Here is a 16,840-nt window from a genome sequence, read left to right as displayed (position 1 = left end):
ATGTAAATTTTGTAATATTATACATAGAAATAATTAAAAACACTATATATATTTTTATTTTTAAGTTATTGTTAATATTTTTTTATATATTAATATTTTATTTATTTATTGTAAGGATCCAAATCCGGATCCGGATATCCGCCGGATATTACAATTTTTAGAAGGATATCCGACACCCGGATATCCGAGAACCCCGGATCCGGATAAGGATAGTAAAATTATGGATCCGCCGGATAAGGATCCGGATCCGGATACCTTAAAATTGCCCGGATACCCGATCCGTCCCAGGCTTACTTAGTGCTGCAGAATGGACTATTTCGAAAGCGTATCACATTGTCTGATCCAAGTTTGAATACATTCCGACTATTTTCAAGAGGGGAACCGATCGTCGGTTACGATCTAAACCACTTGAACCGAAACCCAAATCCAGACTAATCAAGTAGTGATAATTTAGTTATCAAATGGAATCAAATCTGAACCGACGTGGGTACACACCGTGACCCAAAAAATACCATTAAGCTACCACCACTTAGTTTCTATATATATACACATCAATTGCTTAACCTCACAATGAATCAACCTAAAAATAGAACCAAACCAACCAATTAATCTCCTTATTAGAAGAAGCATGAACATAGTTTGTGTCCGCGCTCTCTATCCGCCCTCCAGTAACTATTTTCTATTAATAATATAGTTTTTCGAAAGTAAATCGTGTGTTTTGCTTTTCATATGAATTATACATATACGTGCATGTTTGAGTTTGCAACGAGATATCGTTTTAATCTGTGAAATTTAATCCCTAATCAATGTTTTAGGGTTGCTACATCGTGCCGAGAGATGTAGAGTGGGAGGGAGAAACTACGAAAAACCTGAACTCAAACAAAGCAACTTCTCAAAAGACGAAGACGATCTCATCCTTAGGCTTCATGCACTTCTTGGCAATAGGTTCTAATCTCGTTGCTTTTCTTCTTCTTAATTCCATTTCAAATCTTATACTATATAAAAAAAAATACCAGATCAAAAAAAAAAAAAAAAAAAAAAAAAAAAAACCACCAGATATGAAAGTTTCGTTGTAACAAGATTTTGATGGTAAGTTTTCAGATGGTCATTGATAGCGGGAAGGTTACCTGGACGAACCGATACTGAAATAAGGATCCATTGGGAAACTTACCTGAAGAGGAAACTCATGAAAATGGGAATAGACCCAACCAACCATCGTCTCTACCATCACTCAAACTACATTTCAAGACAATACCTCAATTCCTCTCATAAGAAACTTGAAACAGATATCATTAGTGATCAATCTTCTTCGGTATGGGAATCATGTGATATGAGAATATTAACCGTTTCAAATACCAATTGCTATGATGGTAGTAGTGCTAGTAGTAGTGCCGGAAATAGTCGTTTGCCTGACCTCAACATCAGTCTTATCCCGGCAGAGACGGTGGTTTCTTGGCCAGTTTGTGGCCTTCAAGAATCTAGCAGCAATGGTTCAACGTGTCAACTGTCAAGAAACGCTTCTTCTTTTCCGGTGAAATCGGACTTTTTATTGCTACATAAAAAATGAAAATGGTGTATTTGTTTGTACTATCTTGCTATATATATATATTTTTTGTGATAATCCCGAATTGGACCGACAGATTTTCATTAGACACGTTGAAATTTTTTTTTCTCTTGAATGTTTAGAGGTTCTGACTCGGAAAGCTAGTACATAGGATATTTCCAATGGTTTACATCATTTTTTTCTCAAAATGATGTAAATTCAAAATAAATTTGTGTTTTATCCAATGATTTTTCTCTTTTTACCTCAAAATATAATATTATATATATATATATATATATATATATATTCTATTATTAATAATTACTCTTGTTATTTTTAAAACTTACAAATTTTAAAAATAATTTTTATTTTAACTATATCTTTGTTATATAGATAAATTTAGTTTCTAAGAGAAAATAAAATGACTTATATAATCTTATAATTACATTATGAAAGTTTTATTGAATAGTGTGTTCCCTCAAAAGAAGTTTAACACTAAAATGAGACTATGAATAGTGTGTTCCCTCAAAATTAAGAGAATATTATTCATAATTTTTTTTTCCTTCAAAATGATGCATCATTAAAAATGTTTTCCCCACATTTTAGGATGTTTTCCTTTAAAATGGGGTATCATTGGACATGAACTTTCTTTGACATTAAATATTTTCATCTTCCTTCAAATTACACTGTACTATTTTATGTAGAAAAGCAACTTAAGACTCATATAGTAGAAAGAATTTATCAGTACTAAAATTTGAGTGTCTTTGTACATTTTTTTTCCTATTATATACTACATGTTCAGTAAAAATAGTTTTTAAGTGTTTTCACACATGTTAAAGATCTGACTGGTTTTCTCGATACCACCCGCAACCGTAGCTTTTGCAGTATATAACAGTTATTGGCTTTTTAAAACAATCACAAAAATGTTATGAATCACTTTAAACCGCTTCAGACCTTTTAAAATCAAAAGCTGGTTTATACACGTTTTTTGTTGCGGACGGCTACGGATGGATAATAAATATTAAAATATTTTTTGATTTTTTTTTAAATTTTAATTAAACATTTAAAATAGAAATATTGTAAGTAAATAAAAATTTCATTTTATATCTTTTAATTTAAATTCAAAACAGTATCATAATTTATTTTATAAAAACTTTAAACTAAGAATATTTACTATAAATTTTAAACATTAATATCTATACATATATAAATGACATAAATTTTTCTTTTAAATTTTTTAATATAAATCTTCAAAACAAATTTTATTAAAATTATAACTTTCATCTAAATTAAAAAATAAATAAATAAACATGATATTATTATTATTTATATTATATTAGTAATTATTATATTTTATTACAATATCATGTTTTGATATTTTTATAATGTTATAATATGTTAATATTGGTCATTTATTATTAAATCATTGCAGTATATCATAATCAATTAGTCATAAATATCCCTCAAACACACCAATTTCTAGTCATTGTATCAGACTATCAGTCGTATAAATCGCTTAATAACGCTAGAAACTACAATTATCCACATCAGTAAACTCCCACAACCGCACTCGCAACTGTTGCGTTTAAACTAGTCAGGCCCTAAGTAGACACATTAAGTCATTATAATAAATGTATTGTTTTGTGTAATTATCAAATTTTAATTAATTTAAATTAATAGTAATCCAATAAAGTCAATTTTTTAAAGAGTTTATTATTTTTTTAAGAGAAAACACAAAAAAAAAAATCTATTTCTGTGAAACTAAATTTTTACTAGAACATCAGTTTCAATAGAACGGAGAGAGTAAATACTAAATAGTCGTGGACTTGATTAACTAACTATTTCTTGAACCAAAAAAATAGATTTTTGTTTTTCATTTTGATCACTCCAAATATTCTGATCATATACTAACGTTAAGTACTAATTAAAGATAGCAAGTCAACATACTTCATGTCTTGAACATGATATCTATAATCAAGTTAAATATCAGCTCATCAAAGCTACCTAGTACTACGAGCACGGTAACGTGATTTAGTGGGACTAATTCTTAGGGTGTATTGAACTAAGCATCTTAAATGTTTAAGAGTTGAGAAAGCAGTTACCAAGAGGAACTATACATCGCGTTTACCTATAGTGTTGTTGAATCGAAACCTTAACAATGATATTCCCTCTTCATTGATAGACAGACATACGAGAGGTCTTACATACAAACTTTACTCTTACTCCAAACACGCTCTCAAAGTCTCATCTCTCAGTGGTGCACTAAGCACAACATTGAGAAGCCATCTGGTTACACTTACATGAACGGTATGACTAAATACAGTTTAGACAAGTAGACAACCTTCTGACATCAGACGATGTTGAAACGCAGGAAAAAGCTGTCACTTGCGTTCTTAACCTTTCCATAGTAACAATGAACTGATCATACTTGTAGGAGCAGTCACATCTATAGTGCAAGTTCCTCAGATCTGGAACCATGGAAGCTAAAAATCACAGTCGCTACACTCTTTAACCTTTCGCTAGCTGATGAGAACAAGAACATAGTACATCAGATGCAGTACCGGCCTTAGTGCATCTGCTAGAACTTCTCCACAAATAATCTCAAGGATTACTCTCTAAATAGCTCTTAACAAATAAAAAAAAGTTTCGAAAATATTTACTAATTCAATTTCGTTGGCTGTTTCTTTTATTGATTAATTTTTAATACAAATACTTGTGTTAATTCAACATTTTTCATATGATTAACGAGGACTTTGGTTAAGCTTCACGGTTCATTTCATATAAATTACACATTTCCAGATTTTTTTTTTTTGATAACCCAGGTGTCCTGCCACTCATCGACAGGGCGATAGCTAACAGAGCGATATAACCCGTACATTGGCACCCGTACATCGAGAGCGCAGACTAGCCGCGTGGGCGGCCAAACGGCTCTCCACGCGTTGGCTCCTGGAACGCTGCGGCCCGTATTTGAATACCGCAGTGGCCGGGGCTCGAACTCGAGATGGCGGGCACCTCAGTCGAGGTTCCTATACCACCTGAGCTAGAGGCTCCGGTTCACATTTCCAGATTAATCGGAGTGATTCACGCAAGAGTCATTTTCCAGGAAACATCACATATTTTTTTCAATATCCATCTTGCACATAGATTATAGTCCAAGTGAAGAACATTACATACTTTCGATTTCAATATAATTATTTGATTTATATATATATAAACTTCGTTTTTGGGTTGTTATTGGTTTAAGATCGATAGTGAAATGCGACTTAACTTTGTCTTCTCGTTATTATTTAATTATTGAAGATTTGGCACTTTGTTGACCTAAAAATGTTCCGTATCATCAACAACCAACCATAAATCCGAAATCTATAATCATCTGATCTATAACACAGCACCCACCTTTAGATACATGAGCTCTTAATAGATACCAAACCAACCACACACACAAACAGAAACTCTCTTGTGGTACATTTTTAGTAAACGTACAAACACATTATTCTGTAATGGGTAATATCTTGGGACGCACGAAAACTGTGAAAATCATGAAGATCAATGGCAAGAGTTTCAAGCTGAAAACTCCGGTGAAAGCTGGTACGGTTGTTAAAGATTTTCCAGGTCACGTTCTCTTCGAATCTGAATCCGTGAAGCGTTTCGGTATCAGAGCAAAGCCTTTGGATCCTAAACAATACTTGCAATCCAAAAGGATTTATTTCATGGTTGAACTTCCCAGGTAATCTCTTTTACAGTTTGGGTTTTGGAAGTAATATTTGGGGGTCTGTTCTATACTTAGTTATATATATTAACTCTTAAAACGTCAATTTTTCACTTTGCTATGTCCAGTACCGGCTCTGATCGAAACCCACGTGGCAGAAGATGGAAAGAGAGAACCCCGAGAAGGGTTCGGTTGGGAATCAAGATGGGTGCCAAGGAGAGGCTTGAGAATCTGAAGCTTTCTCGTAGATCATCGTCTGATCTCTCGGTAATAAAGGAGGTTGCTGAAGAAGAGAAAGAAGTGGTGACTAGTGTGAAGTTGAAGTTACCAAAGTGGAAAGTGGAGAAACTATGGAAAGAGAGTGAGAGTGTCTCTGATTTCTACAACAAGATCACAGCACTTTGTCTCCTCAACGTTCCAAGTGGTTTGATTCATCAGAGACAACATTTGCTTCGTAATGGAGGAAGAAGCGTTCAGATTGGAGACAAAGAAGCTGTCAATTATTTTTAAGTTGTGTTGTATTCTTGTTGAAGACCAAAAGAGAAACAAACACTGATCCCTTTCTCAAGCCACGTTTCTTGCATCTTTTAATCACGAAAATTGCAACTAGGAAACAGATGTGCTCCAACTTGTGTAACACAACTTTTAGTATGTTCTTAAAATAAAAAATTTATCCTTTATTAGAACTTAGAGTTTTCCAAAAAATATCTATTTAGTTAGCTTAGTTTAATGCTAACCACCAGTATGAGAAGCCACATATTTGGAGTTTGAAGTTGGCATAGTAGCTTCCTTTTTTTTTGCATGATTGGATGGCTTCTTTTGTGTTATATATAGTCTTTTTTTTTTTTTGAAACGCTTTCCAAGGTATGATGTTATATATATAGTCTAAAAAAATATTTTCGCTTAAATTTGAGACGGATTGAACAGATTTCTGAAAATGCTCAAGAATTTAGAGGATTTGCCTCTTTTCTAAGTAGGATTCAGATTTTTTTTGTAATTTCAGTGATCATCCCATTTTAGTGTTGCTGATAATACTTTGGGACTAGTTTTTTTTTTAATATATTTATTATTTTTTAAGAAATATATAGTAATTCTATAATGAAGTGGAATCCACTCTAATAGATTGAGTAAAATAAGATATTTTATTTCTTCCACTAAACATAGAGGAAAAAAAATAGAGATCCGTAATTTAGAAAAAGAAAAAATGTAGGTTGGAATAATTTACTTTTAAATAATATTACAAAAATAAATATAAAGATGAGTCGCCAACAAAAAAAAAGTATATATATCTATACTATATTAAAAGGGTTATATGAGCATCAGAGAGTGTGTCCACGTAGAACAATTAAATCATCCAATCACAACATTTCATTAAAACACGTCAGATTTCATTAAAACACGTCAGATTATTGAGTTACGTTTGAGACGGAAGTCTCGAGATTTACGGCTCTACCTCTTCGTCTTCTTCGCTTGATACCACAGTGATTCAGTTTGATTGATCCACTTCTGCATAATCAATACTCCACGATCAATCGATTTCTTCTTTATGATTTCGTATCAGATTAACACCGCGAAGGTCTTCTCACGAGACCCAGCCAGCACTTGAGTGCGAAAATTACAGGTTATAGATTCCGGTGGAGAGGAGAAGCAACCGTAACGGGAGAGAAGGAGATGGAAGGAACAGTAATGAAAGACGCGGCGGCTGAAGATATCACGGCGAGGCTTTCCTCTCTCGAAGGCCTATACTTCCCACGTGCCGTCCAATCAACCACTGCATCTTCCGACCAACGCAAATCCATCCTCCTAGACCTTCTCCGTCGCTATCCCGCCATTTTCCTTGGTAAACTCTCGATTGCAACACGAACTTCTTCATATAGATGCCGAATCGTTTGTATTCATCGTCCTTGAAATATCATTGTCGAGTTCGTAAAGCGATTTTAGACTGAATAAACCCTAATGCAGTTTTGGTTGTTTGCTTTTGTTCAGAGCGTTTGTAGATCACAGTTGAATTTAGATTAATTGCCTGAGTTTTATCCTTTTTGATTTGATCTCAGAGCGTTATGGATCACAGCTGAGTCTAGACGAATTGCTAGCCTTTGATGCTCTGAAACATGACTACGAGGTTGATTGGCACTTGAAGAACCTGAGGAAGAAGATAAGTCCAGCCTCAGAGGAGCTGAAATCGAGGTCCGTAGCTGTGAGGAATAGGAGACTGGCCCACTTGAACAAGCTTGTATCAGAAGGACAGTATTTCTCGGAGGACGCTATAAGAGACAGAGAGCCCTATCTACACCACGAGTATGTCGGGAAGTTTCAGGATTCGATGAGTAGGAACATGGCTAGGCCTGGAGAACGTTGGTCAGAGACTCTGATGAGACGGGCAGAGGAGGCTGCGTTGGTTTCTAGGATTAGATAAGAGCAGCAGAGGTTAGATGTTGCTGAGTGTGATTGGGTTGGTAATGAGAACATGGAGGAGTCAGAAGAGGAATCAGAACAAGAAGAAGTGGAAACAGAAGAAGAGGAGGAAAAGCAGACAGGAGCTAGCTCAAGCCTTGCAGAGGTAACGTGTTTCTTGCTGTGTATGTTTGTTTATTCAACTGTGGTGCAAAACCCTCTTTTTACATTTTAGCTCCTTCGATTATTTTCAGGCTGGTGGAGCAGAAAACAAGCAGGGAACAGTCTTACCACCGGAGGAGATGCAAGAGATGATGGAACAGTTCACATCTATCATGCAGCAGAAGTTTTTATCAGGAGAAGATCATGAGCATTTGGATTACACAAAGATAGACAATGACGAGAATCTTGATGATCATTGGCTTCGAGAGGTTGGCCTTGACGCTGAAGAGAAGTACTTTGGTGATGACTAATGGACACAGTCAAACTTCCTTGCTCTTTGTAAGATTTGATATCTCCTCTCTTTCTTTATCGAAGAAAATACTGATTGTTGGTATTAGATAGTGACAGTATCAGTATCTTATGATAAAGAGAGTGATTTCATCTTTGGTAGGCAAGCTTATGAAAAAGTCCAAACCCCAAAACAATAACATTTGCGTGTGTGATTTTGGTTGAGAGTCTTCAAATCTCTCTATGTATAGTCTTTACTGTTTTTTTTTCAATGGTGGAGTCGTATTTTGTTTTTGAGAGTGTGTGTTTTAGTCAATGTAAAGATGCAGGCTTGAGATTCCCATGAAAACGAATGTTATAAAAAGTTGATAGTGTTTTCATTCATCACAAAAAATATATACATAGTGGAAGAGTAGAATGGTAAATTGATGGTCTGGTTCTTTAGAGAAAGTGACGGAATGATAGAAATTGAATATAAGTGTATATATTATTGTACCCTAAACCGGGTAAAAATTCATTGAATATTGATAGGGTGCAATATAAATGTATTCTCATTGGTCTATAACCGGTCCTGTCATAACTAGAGGTATGCCTCTTCTTAAGAAATGAATCTCTTTTGCTTTGTTACTTCACCTAACTCCTCCATTTTTTTTTGTTCTTCTGAGAAGGTGAATCCCCTAAGAGAAGAGTTAACAACTTAGAGACTAGAGAAAAGCTGGGGCTGAACCAGCTACCTAAACCAGATTCAAGAACCAATGAACCTCTCCCTGAATCCGCTGATGCTTATCAGAAAATAGAGGTGTGGATCTGTGATCTCAAATGTTCTGTTTTTGTTTGCCAGTATATCTAAGAATCATGTTGTGTCTGCTGTATTAACAGATGGAGAAAGCAAAGCAGGACGATGGGCTTGCAGATCTAAGTGATCTACTCGGCGAACTCAAGAACATGGCTATTGATATGGGAACTGAAATCGAAAGGTTCTCTTTCATATCTCTCAACTATTGTACATACATTTTCTCTATGAGTATTCCTCGATGAAACTGATTTATATAAATGAAAATAATCTTTGATTTATATGTAAATAGACTATTTCGAATGTAACATGTATTTTTTTCCCTTAATGGGAGTCAATAGGAGAATTCACGTATCTAATATCTATATCTATAATATCTTTTATCTTTATTCTTGGAAATCGATGATGAAAAACATGAATCTCATGAAAACGAATAATATTTTAAAAGATAATATTTAGCAGAGAAAGACAAAAGGAAAATCATATTTAGTGGAGATATTTAGTCTTTGTAGCTGTAAACTTAATTATTTGCTTTAGAATATAAGCTGTAAATTTGTAAAAACAAAATGTTGTAGCTGTATAATCTATTGATGTAGATTTATATCAATAACTTTCAAAGCACTAAATATAAGTTCTTAAAAAAATGATTTTCATAGCCAATCTATTTTCAGTTTAACTTTTGAATTGTACCTTTAAATTATTTTCTTAAAGCATGATTGGTAAATTAGATTAGTTGTGAAAAAGTATGGAAAGCATTCAGAGTACTTACCAATCACCTTTGAAAACTATTATATTTTTTCAACATTTATAAAATTTCAGAAAAATACTCAATAAGAAATTATCTTTTTACCTATTATCAAGGTATTTACAAAAGAAAATATTTATTGTATCTAACTTTTTTAAATTTGGAAAAAAATTTCAGCAACCCCATTTTATTTTTCATGCATACTTCTAGAAAGTTTAGTTTACTTGGTAAGAACTTAAACTATTAGCCACTAATTATACAATACGAATCAGAAAGATATAATGAACAGATGAATTACGAAATCAAAATTTAAAATGATTGAGATTTTAACCTTTTTTTTACTGTGATAATATAATATATTTTATAATTATTTCTGTTTGCATTCTAATAATTAAATTTTATTTTAGTAGTTTATATTTATCATAGTTTCCAGTATATACTATATCTTTAAATATACTAACATACTATTTTAAAGTTAATGAAAATAAACCCGGGCGTAGCCTGGGAAAGGCTCTAGTATATATAAAGATGAGTCAGAATGTCCTAAATGCAAAATGTTAATTTTTTAAGCAAAAATGTACAACCATAATGATATATAGATTTTCCATGTGTATAATCTAGGGTAGGAGATACATATTCTATCCACCAAACTTAATTTAACATTAAAATTAGTTCACACAAAGTTAGTTTAATGAAGATGATCGGAGCAAGTTTGAATATATAAAACACAATTCAGACGAGAGATGCTGAGCTTGTTATCGTCTCACATGTATTACACATCCTTATCTCTGTAACATTACCATTGATGTTTGTCATCTAATAATAATATCAAAACTCTGAAAATATGAGACCAATTACAGAGAAAAAAATAAAACAAAAATGGCAAATCATTAGTATTTCTTTTCTTTCAAGTTGTGTGGCATAAGTTTAGCCGATAAATACAATATACAATTCTCCATACTCAGAGAAGCCAACACACACACACCAAACACAAACAATAAAAGATCAAATCAATCAGTCAGGTCCCAACCTGTATTTGTTGTATCAGTCTGTTAAACCAATTCCCCTTTGTTATTGTAGAATAACAAAAGAATGATGAAAAATGATTCACTCTTTCACTTTAATCAAGAGGTCCACTGCTCAGGAACAGTGAGGAAGTAAGTGGTCATGGCCTTTCTAAACCTTTTCTTGTACTGTTTTGGTGACACTATTGTTGGAGAGGCGTTTTTGGGTCCACCCAAAATGCCTGAAGCTTTAACCCAAGTCTCAAGGTGCTTGTCCCATGTGTACTGTCTCATGAAGTCAATAATCCCAAGAACCAGCTCTTTACGCTCTTCATCAAACCCAACCAGCAATGAATAGTCCATTACATCCACAGACTATACAAAAAAAGTAAATAAATTAATCAAAACATTATAAGAACAATGAACTTTGTGTTTGGCAAGTAGTGTAATAATCACTTACAGCTAAGAAGTTTGTGTCATTCCATATAGCTCTTTCTAGGCTTCTCTTGGCCTTGCTCCCTAGGAATATAGGTTCTGTCCGAAGTGTCTCAAGCAGGTTCATGTCTAGCAAAACTTTGTCTTTTCCAGATGTGTTTGGATTGTACCGTGACCGTGCAGATCCCTTGAGGTCATAGATCCTAGAGATCTTTCTGTTGTAGAAGAGATTCTCCATCACCATCAAATCCATTTTTGTTTCTTTACCACCTTTAGAGTGTTTAATTGAGACCTGCACACACCATAGATAGCATTCAATCTAAAGTACTCCACTTCAAAACCAAAAGCTTTGTCCCAAAAGTACTGAGAACTAACCTGGTAGATACCGAGGATCTTAGCAAGACAAGTAGGGCTCCCGGAGCTGAGAGACTCCTTCATGTACTTGAAGTACTCAGGTGCAAAATCCTCAAAAGAATCCAGCTCTGTCTTGACAACTTGTTTTATGATGAACCTCTCGTCTAATGACTTGGCAAAGTAAACATTACTCTTCCCTCCCTGCGCAGACCATCTCTGACACCGGCTCAAGGACCTCACAAAATCCACTTCGCTCGGACAGCAAGTCTTCCTCAGAGTGTCAAACTGCGTTGCGAAGTAACACGTCACAGAGAACTTCACTTTACCTTCAGCTGCACCAGAGCGGTCGCTGAAAGAGATAGTCAGATGAGGAGACTTCTTATCATCTTGAGAAGATCCATACACAGCATGGTGAATGTAATCAACATCCATAGCCCCTAGAGAACGCCAAGTAGAGAATGTAGAAGAAGGTTCAGACTCTCTGTTACTCCTAGGGATGCCTCTCTTAACAACCCACTCTTTATACTCCTTGGAGTTGAGAGCATATGATACAACACTTGCAGGATCATCATCGTACACAGGAATCACTATATCGTTTAGGCCACGTTGAGGGATCAGCATCCTAGCTCCATCAGCCATTTGAGAAGCTGAGGAGATGTATGTAGGCGCTGAACCAACGATAAGATCCAGCTTCTGTACTTCCAGTGGTAACATTTGTGAGTAAGTCCTCATCACGTTAGAGACAGGGTCCCTCACCATGTTCCTGTACTCGCCTGAAGCGTGGAAAGATCTGAGTGTGTTGAGATACAAAGAAGATGGTGGCAAACCTTTTTGGATCCTTTCTTGAAACCGTATAGCTGAATCAAAAGACTGCACTCTAATTGGCCTGGCGAGTCTCTTGAGGGGAGACTTAGCATCTGCCTCACTATGAAACGAGCCTAACCATGCTGAATCTATCCTCTCAGACAGGGAGGAGCCAGGGGAGAGGAGCTTGTTCGGATATTTATTGTCATCATTAGCTTCTGCATCAGAATGGGCGTTTCCTTCCCTCCCATCTGAACCTTCCTGTGGTCTCTGGTCAGTCTTTGGAGGCTCATGCATCTCCAGACTCCTAGAAGCATTGTCATCACTAGCTTTCTTGAGTTGAGTGTTCAACAAGAAAAGCTGATGATCCCAAGCGTGAGAACCAATCATGAGTGCCCTCCTCAGTCTATTCAGCTCAAGAATGTCCAAACTTCCATGACTTTGCAGATTTTCCACAAAAACAGGCTGAAACGCATCCTGTTCAGGGTGAGGAAGATTCCATCAAATACAAACTCAACAAGAATCAAGAAAAGGAAACAAAAGAAGCAGGAGTGTTTCTCACATTGTATTCATCTTTCTCCTTCACGAGTTGATCTTTTAGCCCCATTATGCGGCTCTGCAGATCAGAGGCTTCAGGCTGTTCAGGTTCTAGTAAACTGCTCTTCTCTTCTATGCGGTTGAGCATACCAGATATCTCAGCATACATAGTCCTCATCTTACCCATTAGCTGTAGAATGCACCAAACATAAAGTATATAAGCTTTACCATTTGCATATTACGAAACCTGAAGCAAAATGGTCCTGAAAATGTTTCTTGAAACCAACCTCTGCTGCCTCTGTCCTTATCCACTCAGGCTGAGGATGGCTGTTAAACTCAAGCATTGATGGAGGAAGGAAGACAGTAAGTATATTGATAGGAGAGTATCTAAAGAAAGCTACCATGTTCCCAAATCTGCACAACAATAAAAACATAATTACTTAATTAGTATTGTAATAACTATAGAGAATGAGATTATGTTATAGAGTTTTTACCCATAGAATCTAAGGCAGTCTCTCTGAAGGGAATGGCCACAGGATGCAACACGGTTCGCAGTTGCATGATTAGAGAAGCTAAGCTCTAAAAACTTCCCAAAAGACAGTCCCCACGCAGCATCAGACATAACTACTCTACGAGTAGCAGGTGGGACACCATCTACATGCGCACATCTTAAGCAGCGATGCCACATCCATATCTTCCCATCTTGTTCACCGGGAAGCTTCATGGATGAGTGACGTCTAACGTTGATGGTAAGGTTCCCATTCTGGTGAGAGTAGCAGAGGACATGAGCATCAACCACCTCCTTACACGTTCTACAACTTGATGTCTGGTCGAAGAGATCATCTTTCAGGTATTTTCCGAGAGGTTTATCAAAGGATCCATAGAACTTGATCCTCAAGAGTCTTGACCGTTCACATACTGATTCTTTCAAAACACAGCGGCTTGAAAACGAGACCAAGATGCTCTGATGAGAGTCTGCAGCAGAGAAATATTCACTAGAAACATCATCTTCATCTAATGTCTCATGTTGTGGCAGGATCTCCTCTTCACCTCTAACATCTTGAGTAGATGTTTCAGGGACTTCTCCACCATACTCATTCATGGCAACTTCATAAGATGATGGGAGTATCAGACTTGGATCAAAATCTTCACATAAAGATTCAGACACCTCATGCTCTGGCATCAGTTCTGTGTTTTCAGCTGTATCAGTTAAAGCATGGAGGTCTTTCTCTGTAGGAGAATGAGTCACTAGAGAAATGCCATCATCAACAATTCTCCTTTCAGAAGCTGACCTCACCATCCCTGGTTGCTTAAGCCTAATCTTAGGCAGAGAAGCACCTTCATCCGCAAGGAATGAAGTCTCCAATGACAAGTGATAAGCTGCAAAAACAGCGTACTGAATAACATGATTAACCTTCTTCAGCTCTTCACGGCAACTTCCCTTAAGCACAACCGTGCAACCTAGGCGCTTAGGACACCCTTCAAAGTACATCAGTGTCCTTGAAGGCTTCCTGTTGGACTGAGTCCCAGCTTCATGTTGTTCCAACACTTTCTCTGTCCGGAAGAGCTCACAGTGTCCCAACCTAGCAGTGGAGATACTATCTACAGAAGGGCATACAACAGCACCGGTGCAACGAGCTATTTGGTCTAGCAATGACCTCTTCACATTGAGCACCAATGAAATATCCTTCTCTAGAAGATACTGCTGAGCATATGAAGATACACTCTTCTCTACTAGCAGAACATTAGGATGAAGTGAATCTATTCTTGCTATAATCGCCTTGAGATGATCATTCTCCTGTCCCCCCCACACACAAAAAATTATTAAGATGAGTTCAGTGTCATGAATCAAAGATTATAAGGAAGAGCAGGGCCGGTCCTGGAAAAAGCCCAATGCATTCGCCAATGCCCCCAAATATTTAGAAGAAAATTATTGAAATCTTTACTAAATCAGCTACAGCCCCCAAAATCTCAAGGCCGGAAGAGTAGCCAAAGACTAACCTGTTGGAGAAGAGTGTTGAAGGAAGCTAACTGGCCAGCAACTCTCTGATACTCAAGAGAGCCAGCTAAAAGAAGCACCCTTGGATGTTTGTACTGAGAAGTCATTCTCTTGTGTGTTATGTTCTTGCTACACACTATTCCCCGGACAAGGATACTGCAGAAAACAAAGGTGTGTTCAGTAAGAAGAAGAACATCAGTAAATGAAAAGAGTTTCTAAGAGAAAACCTATACCTTTCATTTTGATTCCCTGATGCTACACATTTGATCTTGACATAGTTCCCTGGATCCATACTACCTCCTTCACGAGTATCAGGCTTTACAAAATTAGCAGCCTGCCATGCCAAAGCAGTGACAATATCAAGCCAGTTACCAGCACTGCCATCATCATCATCACAAGGAGTAAGCTCCTCCCCACGTAATAGCTCTGCAACAAGAGCTCTGAAATGGTCATGCACCACCGTTCTAAAAGGTTCATTACTGTTCTCTCCAAGCTTCTCTCTAGAGAAGCTACTACTCAATGAAAACTCGGCAGCAGAGTCCCCAACATCATCCTCATCATCATCATCATACGCAAAGTAGTTACTACTCTCAGCATCATCATTCTCATCTTCAGGAGGTGGAGGGTACCAGATGCGGCCGTTGTTCTCAAAATCCAACGGTTGTTGCAACGTATCTACCTCCTCTTCTGGTTCCATGCCCCCCTGAACTGGCTTGGCTCTAGGGCTAAGGTCTTTGGCGTGCTGTACAAAGCGCCCAAGAGGACTAAAATTGTTCCTTAATGGACTGTCATGAGGACTGGAACCAGCAGAAGATTTACAACTAAAATGCTCATGTCTAGCACTAACACTACCCGAATCTATATCTGAACTGTCCTGATAGTATTCACTAGAAGGGCTTAGAAACTGCTTATTACCACAGCTTCTACTTCCTTCTTCTTCCTCTCCCCTGCAAAACACACACAACATAATAAGACACAACAAACTCCAAAGATGTGTTGCAATAAAAGGTCAACAATCACTTTTACCTGCTAGGATAGCAACGAATAGAAGCAATGTTCCTGCAATCTAGGAAAGATGGAGGATCAGGGCTATCACGAGGGTGAACCTTATCATATCCTTTTTCTCTTAACTCAAGAACCTCACCATCACATTCTCTGCAAAGCTTCTTGTAATCTTCTTGTCTATCGGATTCAGAGTAGCAGCTCTTGCACCATAAACGGTCACAGCTGAGGCAATAGTAACCGCCGTGGTGGAGGTTGGCTCCTCCACAGTCATTGCACATTTTGGAGACAATAGGCATGGTTTCAAAGTGTTGAGAAGAAGAGTAGCACAAAGAAGAATCGCTTGGATCAGAAGTTATCCAAGACCTAACCTTAACAATCAGATCTAGGAGTGAACCATCAGGTATTCCCATAAACAAATCAAAATATTCTTACTTACGAGAAGAAAAAAACCCTCCTCTCTCTGATATTCTCTCCTCAGATTTTTTAATGAAGAAAATAAAAAGGAATTAAAACTCTTTGAAATTTTTTCTGTAAGAAAGTTCAAAAAAAAAAAGAAAAATCTCCCACAACAAAAAATGGTGGGTAGAATTGAATGAGAAACAGATTCTTTATTTGTTTTTTTTTGGCAAGCAAGAACAAACCCTAGATCAAGAACCCTCTATTAAGTAATTATGGACCAAGAAACAGATCTGATACCAACAACAAGAAGATTCTTGACTTTCTCTTTGATCACAAAAGAAAAAAACAAGAAAGAGTGAAACTGAAGGAGGAAGAAGATTAAAGATTGGGCAAGATGAGAATCAAAAGGAGGAAGAGGAGAAGTACAGAGAAGGTTCCTTTTCTACAGAACTGAGCTCGCATCTCGAGAACCCTTGAGAGAGAGATTGATTTTTGTTCTTCTTCTCCACTAACAACAACATCAAAACACTAGTTCTTTCTCTTTCTGCTTTTTTTTTTTTTTTTTTTGCTATTAGAGAAGAATGATGATACAGAGCTACGGAAGATTTGTAGAGAGACGCGATTCCTTATACTGCTCCGCCATTAACTATTCTCACCTTTTTCTCTCTC

General features: G+C 36.6%; 2 protein-coding genes, 1 long non-coding RNA gene and 2 pseudogenes across 3 annotated transcripts; 4 read left to right on the top strand and 1 right to left on the bottom strand.

Moving 5' to 3' along the window:
• Positions 1-560: 560 nt before the first annotated feature.
• Positions 561-1,670, top strand: LOC106325311 (annotated as a pseudogene).
• A 3,290-nt stretch (positions 1,671-4,960) lies between these two features.
• On the top strand, positions 4,961-5,844 carry LOC106326377 (uncharacterized protein At1g66480-like). The gene is made up of 2 exons (XM_013764370.1): positions 4,961-5,270; positions 5,381-5,844. The coding sequence occupies exons 1-2, from the start codon at positions 5,044-5,046 to the stop codon at positions 5,760-5,762; spliced, it is 609 nt and encodes a 202-aa protein (XP_013619824.1). The 5' UTR covers positions 4,961-5,043; the 3' UTR covers positions 5,763-5,844.
• Positions 5,845-6,926: 1,082 nt separating this feature from the next.
• On the top strand, positions 6,927-8,134 carry LOC106326283 (annotated as a pseudogene).
• Positions 8,135-8,813: 679 nt separating this feature from the next.
• Positions 8,814-9,074, top strand: LOC106326686. Its single transcript, XR_001267302.1, has 2 exons — positions 8,814-8,895; positions 8,976-9,074. It is a non-coding gene; the product is annotated as an uncharacterized LOC106326686 (long non-coding RNA).
• A 1,427-nt stretch (positions 9,075-10,501) lies between these two features.
• On the bottom strand, positions 10,502-16,840 carry LOC106327004 (putative 1-phosphatidylinositol-3-phosphate 5-kinase FAB1C). Its single transcript, XM_013764996.1, has 9 exons — positions 15,794-16,840; positions 15,001-15,714; positions 14,770-14,923; positions 13,263-14,566; positions 13,056-13,182; positions 12,794-12,958; positions 11,449-12,708; positions 11,099-11,365; positions 10,502-11,013 (listed from the first exon to the last, which is right to left on the bottom strand). The coding sequence occupies exons 1-9, from the start codon at positions 16,180-16,182 to the stop codon at positions 10,759-10,761; spliced, it is 4,635 nt and encodes a 1,544-aa protein (XP_013620450.1). The 5' UTR covers positions 16,183-16,840; the 3' UTR covers positions 10,502-10,758.

The sequence above is a fragment of the Brassica oleracea genome, chromosome C2, assembly GCF_000695525.1.
Source record: "Brassica oleracea var. oleracea cultivar TO1000 chromosome C2, BOL, whole genome shotgun sequence".
Taxonomy (NCBI): Eukaryota; Viridiplantae; Streptophyta; class Magnoliopsida; order Brassicales; family Brassicaceae; genus Brassica; species Brassica oleracea.
This window is presented reverse-complemented; position numbering and strand designations above follow the sequence as displayed.

Excerpts from the sequence above, each read along its gene's own strand:
- LOC106326377 (XM_013764370.1), top strand. The coding sequence starts at position 5,044 with ATGGGTAATATCTTGGGACGCACGAAAACTGTGAAAATCATGAAGATC. Across the intron at positions 5,271-5,380 it reads TTCATGGTTGAACTTCCCAG|TACCGGCTCTGATCGAAACC; the intron begins GTAATCTCTTTT and ends TGCTATGTCCAG.
- LOC106327004 (XM_013764996.1), bottom strand. The coding sequence starts at position 16,182 with ATGGGAATACCTGATGGTTCACTCCTAGATCTGATTGTTAAGGTTAGG. Across the intron at positions 14,924-15,000 it reads TCAGGGAATCAAAATGAAAG|TATCCTTGTCCGGGGAATAG; the intron begins GTATAGGTTTTC and ends TGTTTTCTGCAG. Across the intron at positions 12,959-13,055 it reads TAAGGACAGAGGCAGCAGAG|CTAATGGGTAAGATGAGGAC; the intron begins GTTGGTTTCAAG and ends TGCATTCTACAG.